The sequence below is a fragment of the Amia ocellicauda genome, chromosome 16, assembly GCF_036373705.1.
Source record: "Amia ocellicauda isolate fAmiCal2 chromosome 16, fAmiCal2.hap1, whole genome shotgun sequence".
NCBI classification, from domain to species: domain Eukaryota; kingdom Metazoa; phylum Chordata; class Actinopteri; order Amiiformes; family Amiidae; genus Amia; species Amia ocellicauda.
The window spans coordinates 1,257,656-1,275,837 of record NC_089865.1 but is presented as its reverse complement, the minus strand read 5'-3'; the positions used below and the strand labels follow the sequence as shown (position 1 = coordinate 1,275,837).

At 53.4% G+C, this 18,182-nt stretch overlaps 1 protein-coding gene across 5 annotated transcripts in view; it reads right to left on the bottom strand.

The window, feature by feature from the left end:
* Positions 1-18,182, bottom strand: part of myo1b (myosin IB) — a 65,285-nt gene that overhangs the window by 20,407 nt on the left and 26,696 nt on the right. For all 5 annotated transcript variants that reach the window (XM_066688322.1, XM_066688325.1, XM_066688323.1 and 2 more), the window contains exons 4-13: positions 14,872-14,966; positions 12,526-12,630; positions 11,064-11,110; positions 9,248-9,311; positions 6,457-6,555; positions 5,864-5,967; positions 3,575-3,722; positions 2,602-2,720; positions 1,282-1,368; positions 1,115-1,180 (exon numbers count right to left, since the gene is read on the bottom strand). In XM_066688322.1, coding sequence (XP_066544419.1) covers positions 1,115-1,180; positions 1,282-1,368; positions 2,602-2,720; positions 3,575-3,722; positions 5,864-5,967; positions 6,457-6,555; positions 9,248-9,311; positions 11,064-11,110; positions 12,526-12,630; positions 14,872-14,966 — 934 coding nt within the window. The remainder of the gene's footprint in view (positions 1-1,114; positions 1,181-1,281; positions 1,369-2,601; positions 2,721-3,574; positions 3,723-5,863; positions 5,968-6,456; positions 6,556-9,247; positions 9,312-11,063; positions 11,111-12,525; positions 12,631-14,871; positions 14,967-18,182) is intronic.

Genomic DNA, 18,182 nt, shown 5'->3' with positions numbered 1-18,182 from the left:
AACGGATCGGAGCAGCGGCCCAGAGATGACACCGGCGGGTCGCAGGGAAGCGCGGCTGAGGGCGGCGCATCGGCGCAGAGTGAGTGGGAGAACTTAATTATCACGCCCACAGACGGGTCCTGATGGGGCCCCGAGACGCGTGTTCAGAATATAAAATCTCCAGAGTTTAATCCACAGCCCACACCCGGCATCCTCTCCCTTAGCACCCAAGGAACTCTCTCTTATGAAGCCGAGAGCGCTGCGGTCACTGCGGGGTCTTGTTGTTACCCACGCGTCGCCTGTTTAACCGCCCACCGGGACGGCACCGATCCGCCAGCGTCCCGGATCACAGGGTTCCCCGGCTCAGGACTGGCACAGATGTTGTGTCTGGCTGGGGTTTTGTCCTGAAGGCTTATCAGTGTTATGACTCCTGCTGCAGCAAACGCACTATGGCATGTTGGATTTTACTCTTCTCTCTCTTCAGCTCACATGAATCTGCTAACCTGCCATGCCACACATTATAGGACGTCTAAGAGGACAAACGCAGATGTGCCCCATGACATATTGTTAGACACACAGACACTCCCCAGTTCACATGCAAACAGACAGACAACTTAGATGACACTAACAAACCTCCAGCAGGTCGACACACAAAGCCATGCCCGACAAGGAAGAGCTAACACCTCCGCACAACCCAAACACTGAGGGGGCAGCTTCTGTGGACAGCGTGCCATAACTACACACGGACAAGGAACGCGAAGGACCAGGAAACCTCCGATTAGAGACTTGGAAGGAAAAAAAGTCAGTTTGAATCTGATCTCTGAGGCAAAGACGGTGATTACAACGATTTGGGTTTGAAAGCTCTGGGTGTCGGCTGATCTACAGGAGCCCAGATCTGGCAAGACCTGGAATGGCTCTAAATACAAACCCTTCCCTGGAACACCACAGACATCAGAGCTAATCTCCAAGCCTGTCCCCTGTCACAGCAGGGTTTGGTGATGAAAGCTGGCTTCTGATCAGTCCACGGTCAAATCTTGCTCTCGTTCGTCCTGAAAATAACCTGATCGTCAGCGAAACGGTCTCACAGCCAGCCCTGAGGACCCCGGGGGCCGAGCACGGCAGAGACATCCCTTACCTCGAAGATCTCAAATCCATAAATGTCCAGGACCCCCATGACCTTCTTGCGCGTCTTGGTTTGGGCCTGCAGGAGGGAGGAGAGGGAGAGAGGCAGGCGGTCATCGCGGGACAAAGTACAGCGTCAGAATAGAGCTCAGCACTCGTTAAACCGGTTCGGGGCTGTACCTTGATGCTCTCGTTGATTCGGTTCACCAGCCAGGAGAACAGTCGGCTGTACAGGTTTTTGGCCAGAGCGTCGCGGGCGTAGTAGGCCTGAGGGACACAAGCACGGACACGCTGAGGGACAATGTGACGAGTACACACACCCTCTCACACACTCCCTGTCACAGTGGCCCAGCGCCACTAACAATACGTCCCAGGAGGCCGAGGAACCACAAGGACCCTACTACGCTCACAAACTCTCTTGATTTACGGCTTGTTTGTGTTGTGAATTTTTGCTCCGTGAACCGGCCGGATGTTTACAGCTCGGGTTTCTGGGCTGTGTGACAGCGTGGCGTGCCTGTGGCGCTGTGGACCGCGGTGCTGAGGCCGTGGGCCCGGCCCGCTCTCTCCAGGCACCACACTGACAAACTGACAAAGAACGAGGAGACTAAAGACTAAATACATAAATAAATGAGATACACAAATAATAAGTAAACAAATCTGTATTTGTTAAAGATATGTAGAGAAGAAGGAGTTGAAATGTAACATCTTTCTTTCTTAACCTTTGCAGTGTAACTCCTACTCCTTTAAAAACTCCAGCGGCAACTCAAAGCCTCTCCGCGTTGCAGGAGATGAAATGAAACTGAGCTAATAAGGGTGTGTGTACAGTAATGAGGAAACTATTCTTTAAAGCAGGAAGATGATGACTGAACCCCCCCGGCTGCCAAATCTGACCCCAGCAGAGTATGAGCTGCTTGTGAAACCCAGATACCACAAGCGCACACGACGCCAGAGCTGTCCAACCGTGGAGACGTCAAGACAGACAGCAGGCACCGAAAGAGAAATAGAAACTAAACTAATTCAATTAAACATTTTGTGCCTCTCTATCCCGAGGGTAAATTATTTATATTTCAGCAGCAGTGTGTATTAACTCTCCTCTGGCATTACGTGGGGACTTGATCCAAGTCTTCAAAATCATGAAAGGCATCGACCACATCAAACCAGAGGAGCTTTTCCAGATCAGCAGGGACACACGCACCCGGGGACACAAATGGAAATTGGGCTTCAAGGCATTCAAGACAGAAAACAGGAGACACTTCTTCACACAGAGAGGCGTCACAATCTGAACAAACTCCCAGCGATGTGGCTGAAGAGACAATTTGGGAACATTCAAAAACAGACGGGATAGGATCCTTGATCACTTAGTTATTAATGGACACCAAACGAGCACCATGGGGTGAATGGCCTCCTCTCGATTGGACACTGTCTCATGATCTTATTACTCTCTCCTATGCCTCTGTGAGATCTGGACACGTCTGACCTCCGACCTGCGGCGGACCTCACCTGGGCCACGTTGAGTGTGGTGGACACCTTCTCCTGCTTGGCCTCCACTGTGCGGAAGCTGAAGGCCCTCTCCAGGACGCCCTGCTCAATCCCCAGCAGTTCGCACATCTCCTTCAGGTCTGTGGAGCAAAACAGGCAGCAGGGTCTGGTTCAGACAACCAGCAGTGAGACTGGACCACCCAGAGCTGCCCCTGCCCCCCACGCCCCCTGCAGCTGTCCTATCCGCCCTAGAGCGGCCGTGTGGAAACAGGTCTTCTAACCAGTGGGCTCCTTCGCTACGGAACACTTTTCCAGATTTACTGATATTTTTATATTCAAGTTCCCAGTTTAAGATTGATTTTGTTTTAGCTGGAATCTGACATTTGATGTTGTGGGAAAAAAAGCAGCAATAAAGATTGCAGAGAAAAGAGAGAGAGAGAGAGATCGGCACACAGCTGGGGAGTGCCTGGGCACTGCGTGGCAGAGCTGGCTCCTGCAGGACCGAGCCCCCTGGCGCTGGCAGCGGGGGGGGAGGACAAACAAGCACACAGGAATGCCAGCAATGCTCAGACGGCTGCGGGCGACACCGGTGTCGTTAAAACAATACTCCCAGAATTCCTCAGAGACGCTCCTTCAGGACAACAACACAGAAAACTAAAGCAAAACCCTGAGCAGAGTTTCTCAGAAAGAGAAAACTGGAACAGAAACGGGCGAGGTCGTTATGACTGAAACTGCTGTGAGGAACAATAAGGAGCCGGGGCTGCTGTAACCACAGGCGTTTGCACCAAACGGCCATTAGGTGGCAGCGGAGGTCAGCCAGGTGAGCTCACACCTTCCTCCGAGTGGATATAGCGCCCTTCGCAAAGGCAGACGCACACAGAGTTCCCCCTTCTGCTCCCCTGCGGTTTCAGACAGACAAACAGTTCTTCGTGTTCGTGTCTCACGGGCCCCCCAGGGTGTGTGTGGACCCGGGAGGGCCGCGCGTCTGTCTCACCGTTCTTGTCCTTGACGCGGCTCTCATCCAGCCCGTTGACCCGGGACTCGGGTTTGAACTCGATGTTGCCCAGCTTCAGCACCGCCGCCACCAGCTCCAGCACAGACTGGACCTCATCCTCCATGAAGCCCACAATCTGCATGGCGTTCTGCAGGGGAGGAGAGAGGAAGGATATTAAAAACAAACAGTCTCACCGAGCCTGAGAGGAGAGAGAGAGAGGAGAGAGGAGAGAGCCTCCTGCCAAACACTTAACAAAAAATTATTATTGCTGGTATGTCAGAGTTGGGGGATTTAAGCTGAAAAGTCACGTTTCTGGACAGAAGAGGGTTTGAGCTCCAGGGCTGAGGAGCTCAGAGGCTTTGCCCGTCCAACAATGTGCACCGAGCAGCCGAGAGCAGCGAGACAGCGGGCCGGGATGATCACCGCAGAGCGCCTCTCTCTCTCTCTCTCTCTCTCTCTCTCTCTCTCTCTCAAGAGCCTCCGTGCCCGCCGTCGTGAGAGGGCTTGAATTATCAGCACTCGCTAATTGGGATAATCAGTCTGCCACTTAACGAGCTGTAACCCTGCATTAGAGCCCCGCGGCCGCGCTCAGCTGCCGAACCTCTCCCCTCGCTCGGGGGAGGCAGCCCCCGGGGGCCGGCGTTGGGAGCAGCGCTGTTTGTGTGCCGAGTGAGTGCGTGGGCTCGGGGGCTGGGCTCTGCGCTCGCCGATTAACACCCCCCCGCCGCAGCGTAAACAAGCCGGTCTCAGGGCTTCGAGTGGCTCCTGCAGAGAGAGCGAGAGAGCGAGCGCCGGGGCTGTCGCCTCGCAACAAGCGCAGTGAAATCACTCATGTTTTTTCTTCTGTAGTCGGCTTGCATAACTCATCAGAAGCACTTCTCCGGTTCGTTTAGTTCCATCAAAGAGAAGCGATCCGGTTTTGAAGCGCCGTGTCCTAGTTTGAGAGCAGCGATAACAGGAGCCGGAAGAGGAGTTAGAAAAACGCATCCAGGGAGCTTAATCCCGCGGCTGCCTGGCCGACGGCACAATCCTCCAAACAAACAACAACAACACAATGTCAAACTGAAACCGGCGGCGAGGACGGCCCCTCGGGAGCCCTGGGAGTCCAGATCGGCCTCCTTCCGTTCCAGGGGAGGATAAAGAAACTCTTCTCTCACGGTTACACCCCGCGTGTGCAGGAGTGAAGGCGAGCTACCAGACCCCCAAACGGAGTGTCAATCAAGCGTTCCCTTCAACATTCATCAAACCCACAGTTCGTCACCCACAGTTTGCATGAGTCCAGTTGTTGTGAAACACTGGAGAGGTTTTCTACTGCAGGGCGGCAGGAAGCCGCAGAGCGGAGGACAGTTCTGCTTTATTTATTTTGCTTTTCAAATCAGGATGAGGTCATGTGTGAGGACTGGAGGTGTCCTGTGCTCGGGGTGAATCTGCTCATGAAATTAACCTTGAGAGCGTGAGGGGGAAGGGGAAGGAGAAGAGGGGGCGCAGAGCAAGAGAAAAGGAGTGCGAGAAAGAGAAACAGACAGCAAAAAAATAAGAGAATAGAAAAAAGGGAGAGAGTGAGAAGAGAGCACGAGAAACGGAGAGACAAAGAAAACAGAAAATTAGGTAAAGAGGGAGAGCTGGAGAGAGGAGAGCAAGAGAGGAAGAGAAAAGGAGAGAAACAGAGAGAAAAAGGAGAGAAGAAGAATACAAAGAGGGAAAGAGAAGATAGGGAGAGGAGAGCAAGAGAAAGTGAGAATCGGAGAGAGCAAAATAAAAGAGAAAGAGTGAGAAGAAAAGGGAGTGAAGGAGAGTAAGAGAGCAAGAGAAAAGGAGAGAAAGGAAGAAACAGAGTGCAAAAGAAAGAAAAATAAGAAAGAGAGAGAGAGCGAGAGAGAAAGCACCTGTGAGTACACAGCCTCATTGTTTGTCCGTTACACTGTAACTGCTCTCAGCCCTATTGTCCCCAGCTCGGCCCCGGGGCCCCGCAGACTCGCCTGGCCAGCAGCTCTCGCTCAGGACGGAAACGCTGTGGAAGTCCGGGCCGAACCAGACGCTTAGTGACAGGTCTTCCTTGGGCATATAAGGAGAGTGGGGCGGAAGCAGCTCTGTGCTCCTGAAATAACGAACGCTTCCTGGACACGAGCGGGCTGCCTGTGTCTGCAGCTGGACTCACACTGTCCCTGTCGCTCGAGACCGAGGGCTCACCGGCCACCCTGGACAAGAACACAGACGACGGCCAGCGGACCCTCGACGGCTTCTGTGCACAGCGGGGGGGTTAGAGTCAGGGTTAGGGGCTTCACTCACCCTCACGGTCCTGAAGTTGGCCGAGTCGTCCAGCCCGTTGACCGCGGCCGAGTCCAGGCTGAGGTAGTTGTATTTGCTGAAGTCCCTCTCCAGCTTCAGCTTCCCTGCGGGCAGAGGAGGGAAGGACAGAGTCAGCGCCGCACTGGCTCGGCCTGCATCGACACGCACCGGCTGCACGGCTCCGCACCGCGGCGCCACGGGGTGTGTTTCAAACCCTCAGCCTGTGAGGAGAATCATAAGCTGTGCTCTCATGGGACAGATGATCCGCCCGTGGTGTTCGCTCCCTGCTGGAGATGATATCAAGAGCGTGGCATGGGGGCGGAGTTCACTGTGGGCCCCTCTCTCACGCTCACTCACAAATGCACACACACACATCCACATGCACGCTCAACAACACACGTGCATCCAAACACACGCAATCCTTTTATTCAGTGAGGTGTAACTCTTGCAGATCAACTGAACCCAATAACGGCGCGATCCTGGGATTAGATCTGATTTTGTTTTGTTGTGCAGAGGCTCTGACGGGTCTCTGCCTCCATGACACGGCTGGGCAACTACAGTTACACAAACACAGAGCGGCGAGAGGCCCTCACTCAGCGTGTCCTCAGACGCCCCCGACAGGAGCTGGTAGAAGATGTGGAAGTTCCTCTCTCCGCGTGGCTGCTTCACCACTCGAGACTTCTCCAGGAGATCTGCGAGAGAAAGGAGAGGGAAAAGGCAGCGTGAGACAGAGGCCCATCGTGTCCGAGCAAATCCTGAGGGAGGAGAGTGGACAGTGTTCGGGTGGCAGAGGACTCTTCACCGGGGAAAGCCCACACTTCCCAGGGGCATTTGAATGGGCTTTGCAGCAGATGGGCTTTAAAGGTCTTGTCCTTAAGTAGGGACACGCAAATCTGTTTTAGTAAACAAATACAAATAAATAACTAACACTGAATCAGCGACGTCTTCAGTGTTTATATGAACACAAATAAAGCAAGATTAACTGGAAAACCAGAGAGAGAGAACCCCCCGCCACTCCGTCTGTTGTTTAAACATCTAACTGTCCGATTAAGACGCGTCACTTAAATCCAGTTAACTCTGCCCTGAGCCAGTTGGGTTTCCCTGCTCTGTCAGATTGCCGATGATTAAATGAAGGAGAAGCCAGATTACACCCTGTGTGGGGACAGATAGAGAGAGAGAGAGCAGGGATACGGGTCGGGACAGGGCGAGTCCGAGAGTCCTGCTCGCACCGCAGAAATCACCGAGCTCAGAGCCAAGCCTGGTCATTCCTCCACCAGGCCAATACGATCAAACGCTGACCACAACAGCGTCCACCAGTCTCCACACAGCGGGCAGGGAAGGCCGCACGGTGCCACCTGCCATCTCTGTGCGTTCGGGATGTTGAGGTCTAAGCACAAGCATGAGCCGGAGCAGGAGGCGGCACACAGGAGCGCGGCCCGGGGGGGGCGGTGAGCAGGTAGGCGTCCATGACTCACCGCCTCCTGCCATTGTTCTCGCCGGAGTTCAGTGTCAGCGCTAAACGGCTCAAAGGGGATCATCAATATTGCAGGGCCCCCGGGAGACGGGCAGGGGGGCAGGGGCCGCGCTCTTTGTGCGACTCTTGTTGCCGTGCTGCGGCTGAACTTTAATCACAACAAGGAGGAGAAAGAAAAAAGAAAAGAGAAGAGAGAGCTTGACGGGCCTCTATTGTCTCGGCCATTGTTTCCTCTCCATGGCTACAAGACGAGCGGAAGGAAGAAATCTCATCGAGCCGCTGCTCCCGTGTGGAGACGCTCAACCCCTGCCCCGGCCACGAGACGCACACAGCCCCCCGGCCAAGAGACGCACACAGCCCCCAGCCACGAGCCCCGCGGAGACGTACGCGGCCCGGCAGCACCCCAGGCCGTCGTGTCTGCACATGGGGAGTAAATGGATCCGAGAGGGTTAAACTGCTTCTGCCCCGCTCTCACACCACCGGGGAGGGGACTGTCATAGGGAGTCTCTCTCTTCCTCTCTCTCACTCTGTCTCTATCTCTGCATCTCTCTATAAACAATAACACTTAGTCCCGCAGCCCGCACTCTCAGCTTCCTCCCCGCGGTGAAGAGCTCCGTTCGATTCCCACTGCTGGAGGTATGCCTGGCATTTCCTGGCGGCTGAACCCTTGGCTCGGCCCTGTGCAGCCCAGGGTGCATCTGCAGTGCAGTGACAGCCCAGAGAGGTGTAGTGAGAGATCGCCGCACGCCCAGAGCACGGCACAAGCACACCCGGCCACATCAGGGAACTCCTTCCCACACCCGGCACCACCTCTCAAGATCCTGCTCCCGTCCTGGTGGCAGGCAGGGGCCACAGCTCCAGGCGCTGGCATAGTTTAGGGGGGATGTTACACAGTGGGAGTTAGAGGTCCACTTCCTGGGGCAGAGCCAGGCCAGGGGGAGGAGCTCCAGGTGCATTTGCTCAGTCTGCGTTCACCGGGTTTTCTGCCCTCCGGGAGCAGAGCTGGCCGTTGGCCCTGCTGGGGGCAGGTGCAGTCAGCTGGCGCACAGGGGGGGCTGGTGGGTCTGACAGAGCTGGATCAGCGCTCTGGTCTGCTCAGAACAAAGCTGTCCCACAGCGCAGCGGCGCGCTCACCCACAGACACCTTCTCCCTGGGAAACAAGTGCTCCGTTATGCCGGTAACCTTTTCCCTGTCCTGAGGAATGCCTGAGGCAGCAGCCGGCGGGGTGGGGGCTGCAGAGTCTCCACGCCAGAGCCAGACTCCTTTTCTGATTTCTAAACAAACCATTATTATCAGGTTCGAGCTGAAAGAGTCGATATTGCTCTCTCCCTCCCTCCCAAGAAGCACGGTCTCTCTGTCCCATTTCAATTTCTGTTGTAACGCCTCCTCAGCCGGCCTGAGATGCCGCGAAACAAGCCAGTGTCCGAGGCACGGAGATGGCGCTCCACTTCATCCGCAGTCTCGGCAGCGAGGGCCGCCTCAGACTCTTACACTTAACAATTCATAGACACAGAAACCTGAACAACAACAACAACAACAACTAGAACAGCACATGCTCAGCGCACACTGCCGGACCGGATACAGCAGGAGGTTAGAAGACCAAAGGCAAAGTCTGCAGACAGAATTCAAACACACGAGCGTAGCTGAAACACTCAAACCACTCGCTTTGAAACAGTGTCATTCGACCACTCCTTTAGTTTGATGTGTTTTCATTGAAATATAATTATTGATTAATAATGTGGACCTGCATTCCCATGTGTGTGCGAGTCTGTGTGTGTGTATATATATATATATATGTGCGTGCGTGCGTGCATGTATGTGTGTGTGTGTGTGTATATATGGGCCTGTATGTGTGTGTGTGTATATATATATATGTGCATGCGCGTGTGTCATGTGTGTGTCTACTCACAGTTGCTGATCACTCCGCCCAGGGGGTCACCCTTGAAGTCGAACTCGATGTCCATGTACTTCCCCTGCAACACAAACAGACACCTGCAAATATAAACACTGCGCAGAGCTGCCCCCCCCACCACAGAGCCACACAGCCTGGCGACACGGGTGCGACACAGCCGGGTCGGGCCGAGACCACACCCGAGCGCCGAGCTGTTCCGCAAATCGCAAATCACAGACGTGCCCCCTGACTGTCCAATCAGTATCCTAAAACCATCAGTTGTCAAAACTGAATACTTTATGGGAAGTATATTTTGTCAGGATGTTTGTCAGAAAGATTGAAAACATTGTACAGTTTTCACCGTTCAGCGGGATATCATATCATAACCCCCCGCCCGCGATTCTGCAGACTATCGTTGATCTCCCGAGAGCCCGAGGCCCACTTCCACGGGAGGAGCCGCCTGGGAGGAGCCGCCTTGGCTTTCGAGAAAAGACGCTGGTCTTCTCAGATAGAAGGATCAGAGCAATCGATATCGAGCGGGAAACAGGATTCTTACAGCCTCGGGGGTTTAAATCCTCAGCACAGCCTCCGTCTGAGGAAACCGACGATGATCAATACGTTTGGGATGTGTGATACTTTTCTAGAAAAAATGACAAGTAGGAAAGTGCTTTCGTCCTGGGCGTAAACCTCTCCCCTCGCGGTCCTGCGTGACGTCACCAGAACCGCAACAGACAAAGCCGCGTTCAGGAGCCAATTCCATCTTATTTCACGCAAAGATTCAATTATCAGCGGGGTCTGCAGCAAGAAGGATCAAGGCCTGCTTCGAGGGGGAAGCTCGTCTGTGCTGTGGGGCCGGGCGTCCTTCAGGACAAGAAGGGAATTCTGCGGCCCGAGACCTGCGTGTCCGTGACCAATCGCCTTAATCTGCACATGAGACGGACGATGTTCAGACAGCGTTTGGCGCTGCAGAGGGGGGCCGCTGAGAGCAGCTGACTGTGCTTTTCTCCGGTACGTCTGTCTGAGCTTCTGACAAAAATGCATTTCCTGTTAGCAGCAGCAGCCTAAGTGCCTAATTGCTGTTCTTTGTTAATTTATCTGTGGGGGTGGAATCAGTGTCAGGCATCACGCCCAGGCGTTACATCCCTCACTTCATCAGCCTGTGTCTTAAAATAAATAAAGCACAACCTGCTGCGCCAGCTTCCAGGGAGACAGACAGACAGTGGTGGTGAAACTGAGTTAGGGGTGAGGACTGCGTGTACCTGAGGGCGCCCGGGTCACGTTCCCTGCGCGGTGCGTTTCATGTGACTGTGACTGTGACTGCGTTTTAAATTTTAACTTGACAGGGTTAGACAGCAGCTGGAGCTGAGACAGAGGCACAGAGAGACACACAGAGAGGGAGAGACGCACACACACACACACACACACACACACACACACACACACACACACACACAAAGAGAGAGAAACAGGGAGACACACAGAAAGAGAGAGAGAGAGACACACACAAAGAGACAGGGAGACACACACAAAGAGAGACACAGAGAGGGAGAGAGACACACACACGCACAGAGAGACAGAGACACCTAACTACAGCGGAATGCTGGCGTCACACACATTCATGCGGATTCATGTTGCGGAGGAAGCAGCACGCCATATTTCATTAAACAATCATCTCCAGTTCCCCTGTCATCAATGAGGGCATGGCTTATTTGCAAACGATCAAATGCGGATCAAAGGTCCCTGCGTGACTTATCTCCTGCAAACACCGAGCTGGTAAAGAGGGTCTTTGAACAAACAGCCCTGCTGCCCGAGGCTGGCGGGGGGGGATACTCACAAATCGAGACGAGTTGTCGTTCCTCACGGTCTTTGCGTTTCCAAAAGCTGGGAGGAAGAGAGGGAGGGGGAGAGAAAAAAAAAAAAAAAGAACAATGATGTCACACGTGTACATTGCGTTTCTCCTGACGAGAGGAGTACACAGACACACACGAGCACACGCACTACAGCACGCCTGTCACCTGTGCACACACATCCTTTCCTCAGCACGGTTCCTGTCTTTGCTTTTGTGTGTTTGACCACGAGCAACAAACCAGCAGGGTTCATTCGCTGAGGACAGACGGCAGGCGAGAGAGAACTAACAAGGGAAGAGAAATCCCAACTCGCTGTACCCGAAGTACATAAAATTTTAATTTGACAAACTGTTACTACTGTTTAAATCCTTGCTGATTCATAGGAGTGCGCACAGTGCAGCTGGCTGGCCGTGCTGTGCGTCTCTCTGTGCGTCTCTCTGTGCGTCTCTCTGTGCGTCTCTCTGTGCGTCTCTCTGTGCGTCTCTCTGTGCGTCTCTCTGTGCGTCTCTCTGTGTCTGTCGTAAGGTAAGGTTGTATGGTTTGCGTCTCTGCCGGTCGTGGGGAGAATGGAGGAGTAGAGCTCTGGGGAGAGAGCATCGTAGCGATCCTGCAGGAAGTGCCTCGGCCTCACGCACCATTACCAGCCGCCGGTACTTTATTGTCAACCGGTCACAGCACCGTTTCAACACGGGATCCAAGGCAAAGAGACATGCCCCGATACCCGAGCCGCGCTTTGCTCTCGGCACACGCTGCTCAGGGGAACGGTTTTCTTCCTCGTTTGCTTGTTTTTCTCCAGTGGAGTGAAACGCATTTATTAGACACCTGTGTCCCGAGCCCTCGGCCAACTGGTCTCACGGAAAACTACTGAAAATACTGATCATGAAATAGATCAACTGGTGTGGGACAGGGAGTAGAGGACCTTTGACTGATGAACAGATCTGTGTGGGGCTTTGTGGTGATGGTGTGAAAGTGAATAACTTTTTAAACAGGAGGAACTGAAATCTTGTTTTATCGAAGGAGGGGAACAAGTGGTGGCATCAGCGGCAGGAAATCTATTAAGAGCGGCAACTTCCTGTGAGGAATCACGGCCTTAAACTGAGGTCAGTGCGACACGCCACCCCCTCACGCCTGACACCTCCGCTGCCCGTGTCGCTCTGCGGAGGGAGACTGGAGGCGGCAACTCTGTGCCGGGATCGGGAGTTCACATCTGTAAGAGGTCTCCCAGCGGTTTCTCTCACTCTCATGCTATCGCTTTCTCTCCCTATATAATGACTGACACGCTGACACACTGACTGACAGGACGACACTGACCTCACCCTAATCTGGTTCTGTAAAAGAGACCCGTGTCAGTGGCAGACTGCTTCCTGACCCGGCACACAGTCAAACAGAGCTGGTGTCTGTCGGGTCGATGGCTACACGGTGTCTGGGTCCGGTCTGCTCAGTACTCACCCTCTAGCACCGGGTTGGACTGCAGCAGCTGCTCCTTCACCTTGTTCACCTCTTGTCCTTTCCCGCACACGGCCGCCACATATGACATCACCAACTTACTGGCCTCTGAAAGACACAAGGACAGACCCAGGTTAGAGTAGGACTCCCCGCCCCGTAGCCACCGGTTCTGGTCCCCGTCTGGGCCCACCAGCCTGCTTTGCACCGAGTCCAAACCAGCCCAGCCGCCATCTACCCCACAAACACACGATCGGCGAGGGGCGTCCACAGAGAGAGGAACACAAAGAGAGCGACAGAGAGACACGATACGACAAAGACCGGGAGGGACAGAGAAAGGTGAGGAGTGTGAGAAGGGAAAAATTAGAGAGGGAGGAAAAGGGAAGAGGAAGAGAGGAACACAAAGGGAGTAAGGAGAGGCCGAGCGACAAAAGAGGGAGAGAAAGAAATCCCATGCCTAACAAAGAGACAAGAGAGGGTGAAGTGGGAGAGATGGACACTCCCGTGAGTTCAGTGCGTCATTGACCCTCTACAATAAGATGCATAAGACCCAGGATAAAGCGGCCCTGTCTGGGAAGCCCCTCTGGGATAAAGAGGTCTCTGTGGACGGAGCGCGAGGGTGAACAGCGCAGCGGGAGTAGGGTGAGCCTGGTCTTGTGACAAGAGGCAATCGCACGCTCCCATATCCTCCGGGCGAAGAGCGGTGTGGCTGTGTGGGCGGGCAATCATTATCGCATTCCCAACAAGGCTCAACAGCCTGAGAATAAATTTAAAATAAAGTTTGATATAAAAGTAATCAAAAATCCACTCAAAAAGGTGCAAATAAACTTCTTGGTGCTAATCAGTCTTCAATAATATGTTTTGTAATAATATAGTAATATAATGTAGTAATAATATGTTACTGACTACAGGTGGACTGCCTTCAGCCCATGTTCAGACTGTACAATGCACTAGTTAGAGCTCATCTGGATACTGTGGACAGTTCTGGGCTCCACACTTCAAGAAAGATATCGCTGCTCTAGAGGCAGTTCAGAGGAGAGCAACCAGACTTATTCCAGGTCTGAAGGGAATGTCCTACTGAGAGACTGAGGACCTGAACCTTTTCACCCTGGAACAGAGGAGACTACGTGTGGGCAACGGGAAACTAAACCCTTCCCCTTTAATGAGACGAGACGGCCGTGCGAGAGTTTAACCCCTGAAGAGGCACGGGCACACGGAGGGGCGCGGAGGGCATTCCCAAGGGACTGGGCAGGAACAGTTATTATTCTAACTAAAGGGTTCTTATTATTCTCATTGAATAGAGAAGAAGACAAAAGTAAACGCATCATAAAAACTGGACTGGAAGCCAGGGCAGTGAGGAGAGGGTTAACAGGCGAGGGGTGGTGGGTTCTGGCACTCACAGGGTGTCAGAGGTAATTTCTTAGTATGCTGTTCGATAGGCTCGGCAGCCCGAGGCCCATGTTAACGGCTTCGCTCGTAAATCACAAACCCCGGCTGACACCGCGGCTCGCACCGGCACACGGAGCGCTGGTGTGCCCCGAGACGCACAGCAGCCGACTGGGAGAGAGGGAGAGGGCCTGGGGCTCTGTGCTCAGGCCCGGCTGTAACCGCTCGGAGCCGGAAACCCTGCCGGTGAACTCGGCGCCTTCATGGAGTGCAAAGGTGAGCAGCTCTCCGTAGCAGAGCGAGGGGCAGGGGGGGAGCCGTGAGCCGGGACTGCGTGTGGTGGGACAGACGGCTAACACACGGTATTAACACACCGCTGTGGTCGAAAGTATTCTCATCCTTCCATTAGGACACCGTCGTTCCTTGGATTTGTGTGGAGAGGTGTTGACCTGCCGCGGAAGAAACGTGTGGAGGGGTGGAGCGGGGAGGGGTGCGAGTGTGGAGGTGTGTGTATTGTTAGCAACAGCAGGAAAGGGAGGCAGAGTTATAAATACAGAAATAACCTTGGACAGAAAGCAATGAAACTGCCACCCCGCGCCTGAGGGCCGGCAGGACAGGGGCTCTCTTACAGACGGCAGCAGTAATTGCCGTGGAAATCGGTCATCCGCTCTAACACTGAAATACTTCTCGTCCGCTTTCCATGCATTCCAGCAGCCAAGGGGGAGCTCATTTTCCAAAACAAACGCCACACTAAAATAGTGCCCCTCGTCATCCCTGCTGCGGGGAACGGGAGACGCATTTTCCAATTGAGTTTCTCTACATAAAATAAATAAATAGATGGAAATGCACTTCCCCATCGCACAGCTTCAATTCCCCTTTAAGCCTCAGGGACTGTCATTGAAAACGGAACAGGACAGGACAGGAGGAGGAGAGTGAGAGAAGCCTGCTGGGCTGGCGTTTGGGTACCTGTCTTCCCCGCGCCGCTCTCCCCGGTGATCAGGATGCACTGGTCCTTGTCCTGGTCCCTCAGGGAGCGGTAGGCCTCGTCTGCCAGGGCGTAGCTGAAACGCAGAGCGGGACGGGGGGTTAGCAGCTCGCACGGGAACACTCGGTCTGAAGCAGACCAGACATAGGTGGGGACATGTGACCGCAGCTTCACACAGCAGCAGGACCCGGCGGTTTGCCGGTCTGTCGATGTTTATAGAGGGACGTTCTGCCTTAAGGAGCTGGAAAACTAGACTCACTCACTCTAAAGTCTGATCTCAAATCTCCAGAGTGACCCGGCACTGACAGTGAGGCAAAGGAAAGGTGGCAATATTTGAGTTACATATAAGAAATGTATACATATAATATACGGTGGGACCAGCCCATGTGAGAGCCTGCAGCCCCTGGGTGCGACTCTGCAGTCCTGCCAGGTCCAGGGAGGGGCAGGCACTTCTGGGCACCTCCTCTGCAGCAGGCGAGGCCTGGGCTGGTGTGGGGACCACTCTGGGCGAGGGGACGCACCCCTCCGGGTCCACCCTGCCTAAAAACGTCTCCCTCTGCAGCGCTGGCTGGCCCTGCCTGTATTACAGCATCGAAATCAAACCACCGCCCCGCCCTGCAGTGCCGCGCGGCTCTTTCCCAGCCCACGAGCCCCGAATTAGCAAGGCAGCTGGGGCCGGGCCGGACTTTCTCGCATTTACCGAGGAAATTCTTTCCAAAGCCACGACTAATAATAGAGATGATGCCGCATCAGCCGGCGCTTTATTCCTCTCTCCTCTCCTCTGAGCAGAAATAATATGCTAATGTCTGCTTCCAAATGGCAGAGAGAGAGCAAGAGAGAGGTTTATATAACCCCTGATGATGTTCCTGGTGCTTTTCAATCACTGGGATTGGATTTCGTAAGGGGACAAAGCTTCCTGCGAGCTGTAAAATAGGCACAGAGCGGTTTAATCTGCCGCGTCGTGCAAACCGCTTCAGATACGGTTGAGGCTTAATCTCCGGGTGCCAAGATGGGAAGCTCAGTGGATACTCAGTGTGGACGCCAGGACCTGGTATTTGGGACTCTGACAGAAGTGATCAGAACATCTTTGTTTTTACGGAGGGTTGGCGCGGGACACGACTTCACCAAACAGACAAACAGAGCGAGACGGGTGTGAGGACAGTCGCCGGGGGGTATGAGGGGGCAGAGGGGGCCTGTACAAACAACCTCGCCAACCGGCCGGAGCAGGACAAAGGAGTAAGATCACACGATTACCCCGTCTGGAGCGGGGCAGGGCGGTGAAGTCTGGCTGCACCCTATCTGATGGTTGAGAGACGTACTACTGTTTGCTCTGGACAATCGTTTACAGCCGGAGATCAGAGTCCGCAGTCAGAGATCGACAGAGATTACTAAATCAATCAATAAATGCATCAGCTGGGCGGCTGCGATTGTGTTATATAACACTACAGTATATTACACCACACTGCCTTATATAACACTGCAGGAGAGTGTTACACAACAGCACCGCATTGTACTATGATGGGATAGATTGCACATCTGAGACAGTTCATAATAATAGTAATCATATTCTGCCACTTCCATTGGTGGAGAATTTGGTATATAAAAAACCCCCAAAAAACTCATCCAATTATTCATTATCATCATCATATTTATTCCACTGAGTCCATTCCCTTGGTTGGTAGAAGGAGCCGTGTAAGTGTATAAACGCACAGAGAAGAGAGTTACTTTATTGGGAATGGACAGTCAAGGAGTCTGGGATGTGTAGTGCAAAAACTGTGGGAGGAGTTAAGAACATAAAGTTTACAATAGAGAGGAGGCCATTCGACCCATCATGCTTGTTTGTTTTCCATTAATAACTAATAACTAATCAACAACAACAACAACCACAACCACAACCACAACCCTGCCAGAGAGTTAGAAAATCATCCCTCCGTGACTGTGTCAAAATATTGAAAAAGGAAACAAAGAAACTAATAAGTAACACACACACAAAATCCCGTTGGATGCAAGTTTTTGTGACTTTTGTGTCTAACTAACTTGCATGTGTCGTTCCCTTACTGAAACCAGGGTCTCTAACGATCACACAGCGCCAACCCGAACATCAAAGGCGGGGTCGGGGTGGGAGCGGCTCTCCGTCCACATCAGAGCCGGACTGCGTTACTGCCTTGCCCTGCGTTCGCAGAGAGGGGCTAAATTTAGGCAGGACAGCGTGTGCGTCTCCTCCTCCTGCTCTCGACACTCAGAAGACTCGGCACTGTAATTTCTGCTCCTTCTGAGCGGCGTCCCAAAACCACAGCCGCACAGAGAGAGCGGCAGAAAATAGCCAGCACTTCATCCAAAAGTGCTGAGAGAGAGAGAGAGGGGGAGAGAGACAGAGGGAGAGGGAGGGCGAGAGAGGAGGGAGAGGGGGAAGAGAGCTGATGTCTGCAGACGCATTGTTGTTGGTCAGTTGGTCAGTTCAGGGCCCTTTAAACCGGATCCGGAACTGATGTGTCCATTGTAAACGAGGGAAACACAATGGCTCACTGGAGAACAAACACAGGAGGAAATTAACCACGACCACAACAAAGCATCTGCTCTGAGAGATCAACAATACAGACACTGACAGTTTAAAAACTAAAGACCCATTTCCTCAAAACCTCCTTTTCAAATATTAAATATAAACGTGCTCGTTTTAAAATCGATATTATTTTGCATAGTTTGTTAGTTTGTTTCTGTTGCAAATTTGGCTGTAATTTGCCACATGAAAGGCACTATATAAATCAGCACTCTTCACCACAAGAACCCAGGCAGGTATCACCGCCCCCGGCCGCCCCCGTCTCTCGGCAGGACGGAGCGCCTTCAGCCGCTCTTCCTCACACGGGGCAGGCGATTGTGCGAAAGGGGAACTGGAGTTTCCTGCAGCGCACGTGTCTCCAGGCCCAGCTGGCCGGAGACGTGGCTCAGACTCTCGCACCCTGCACGGAGACGCACTTTTTTCCAAGGCATCGTGGCTGCTTCCTTTAAGTGTGCAGGCAAAGCGGTAAATCCATTGTGTGCCACAGCCCATGGGGGGGAGTGGATTTCCCAGAGCTTGGCTCCCTACACCATGTCAAAATCCACCCTCCCTCGTCACACTGCATGCCATCGCTTTGCCACAACCTGACAGAGACTGAGGTTCGGGGAAGAAACCTGCTGTACAGTAGCCGTCTCCGCAGCGAGCATCCGAGAGCTTCCTATCCTGCAGGCGCTCATCCGGACCCCCATCCCTCACTCCCTGTCAGCAGGAAGGGAAGAGGCCAGGGGGGGGCAC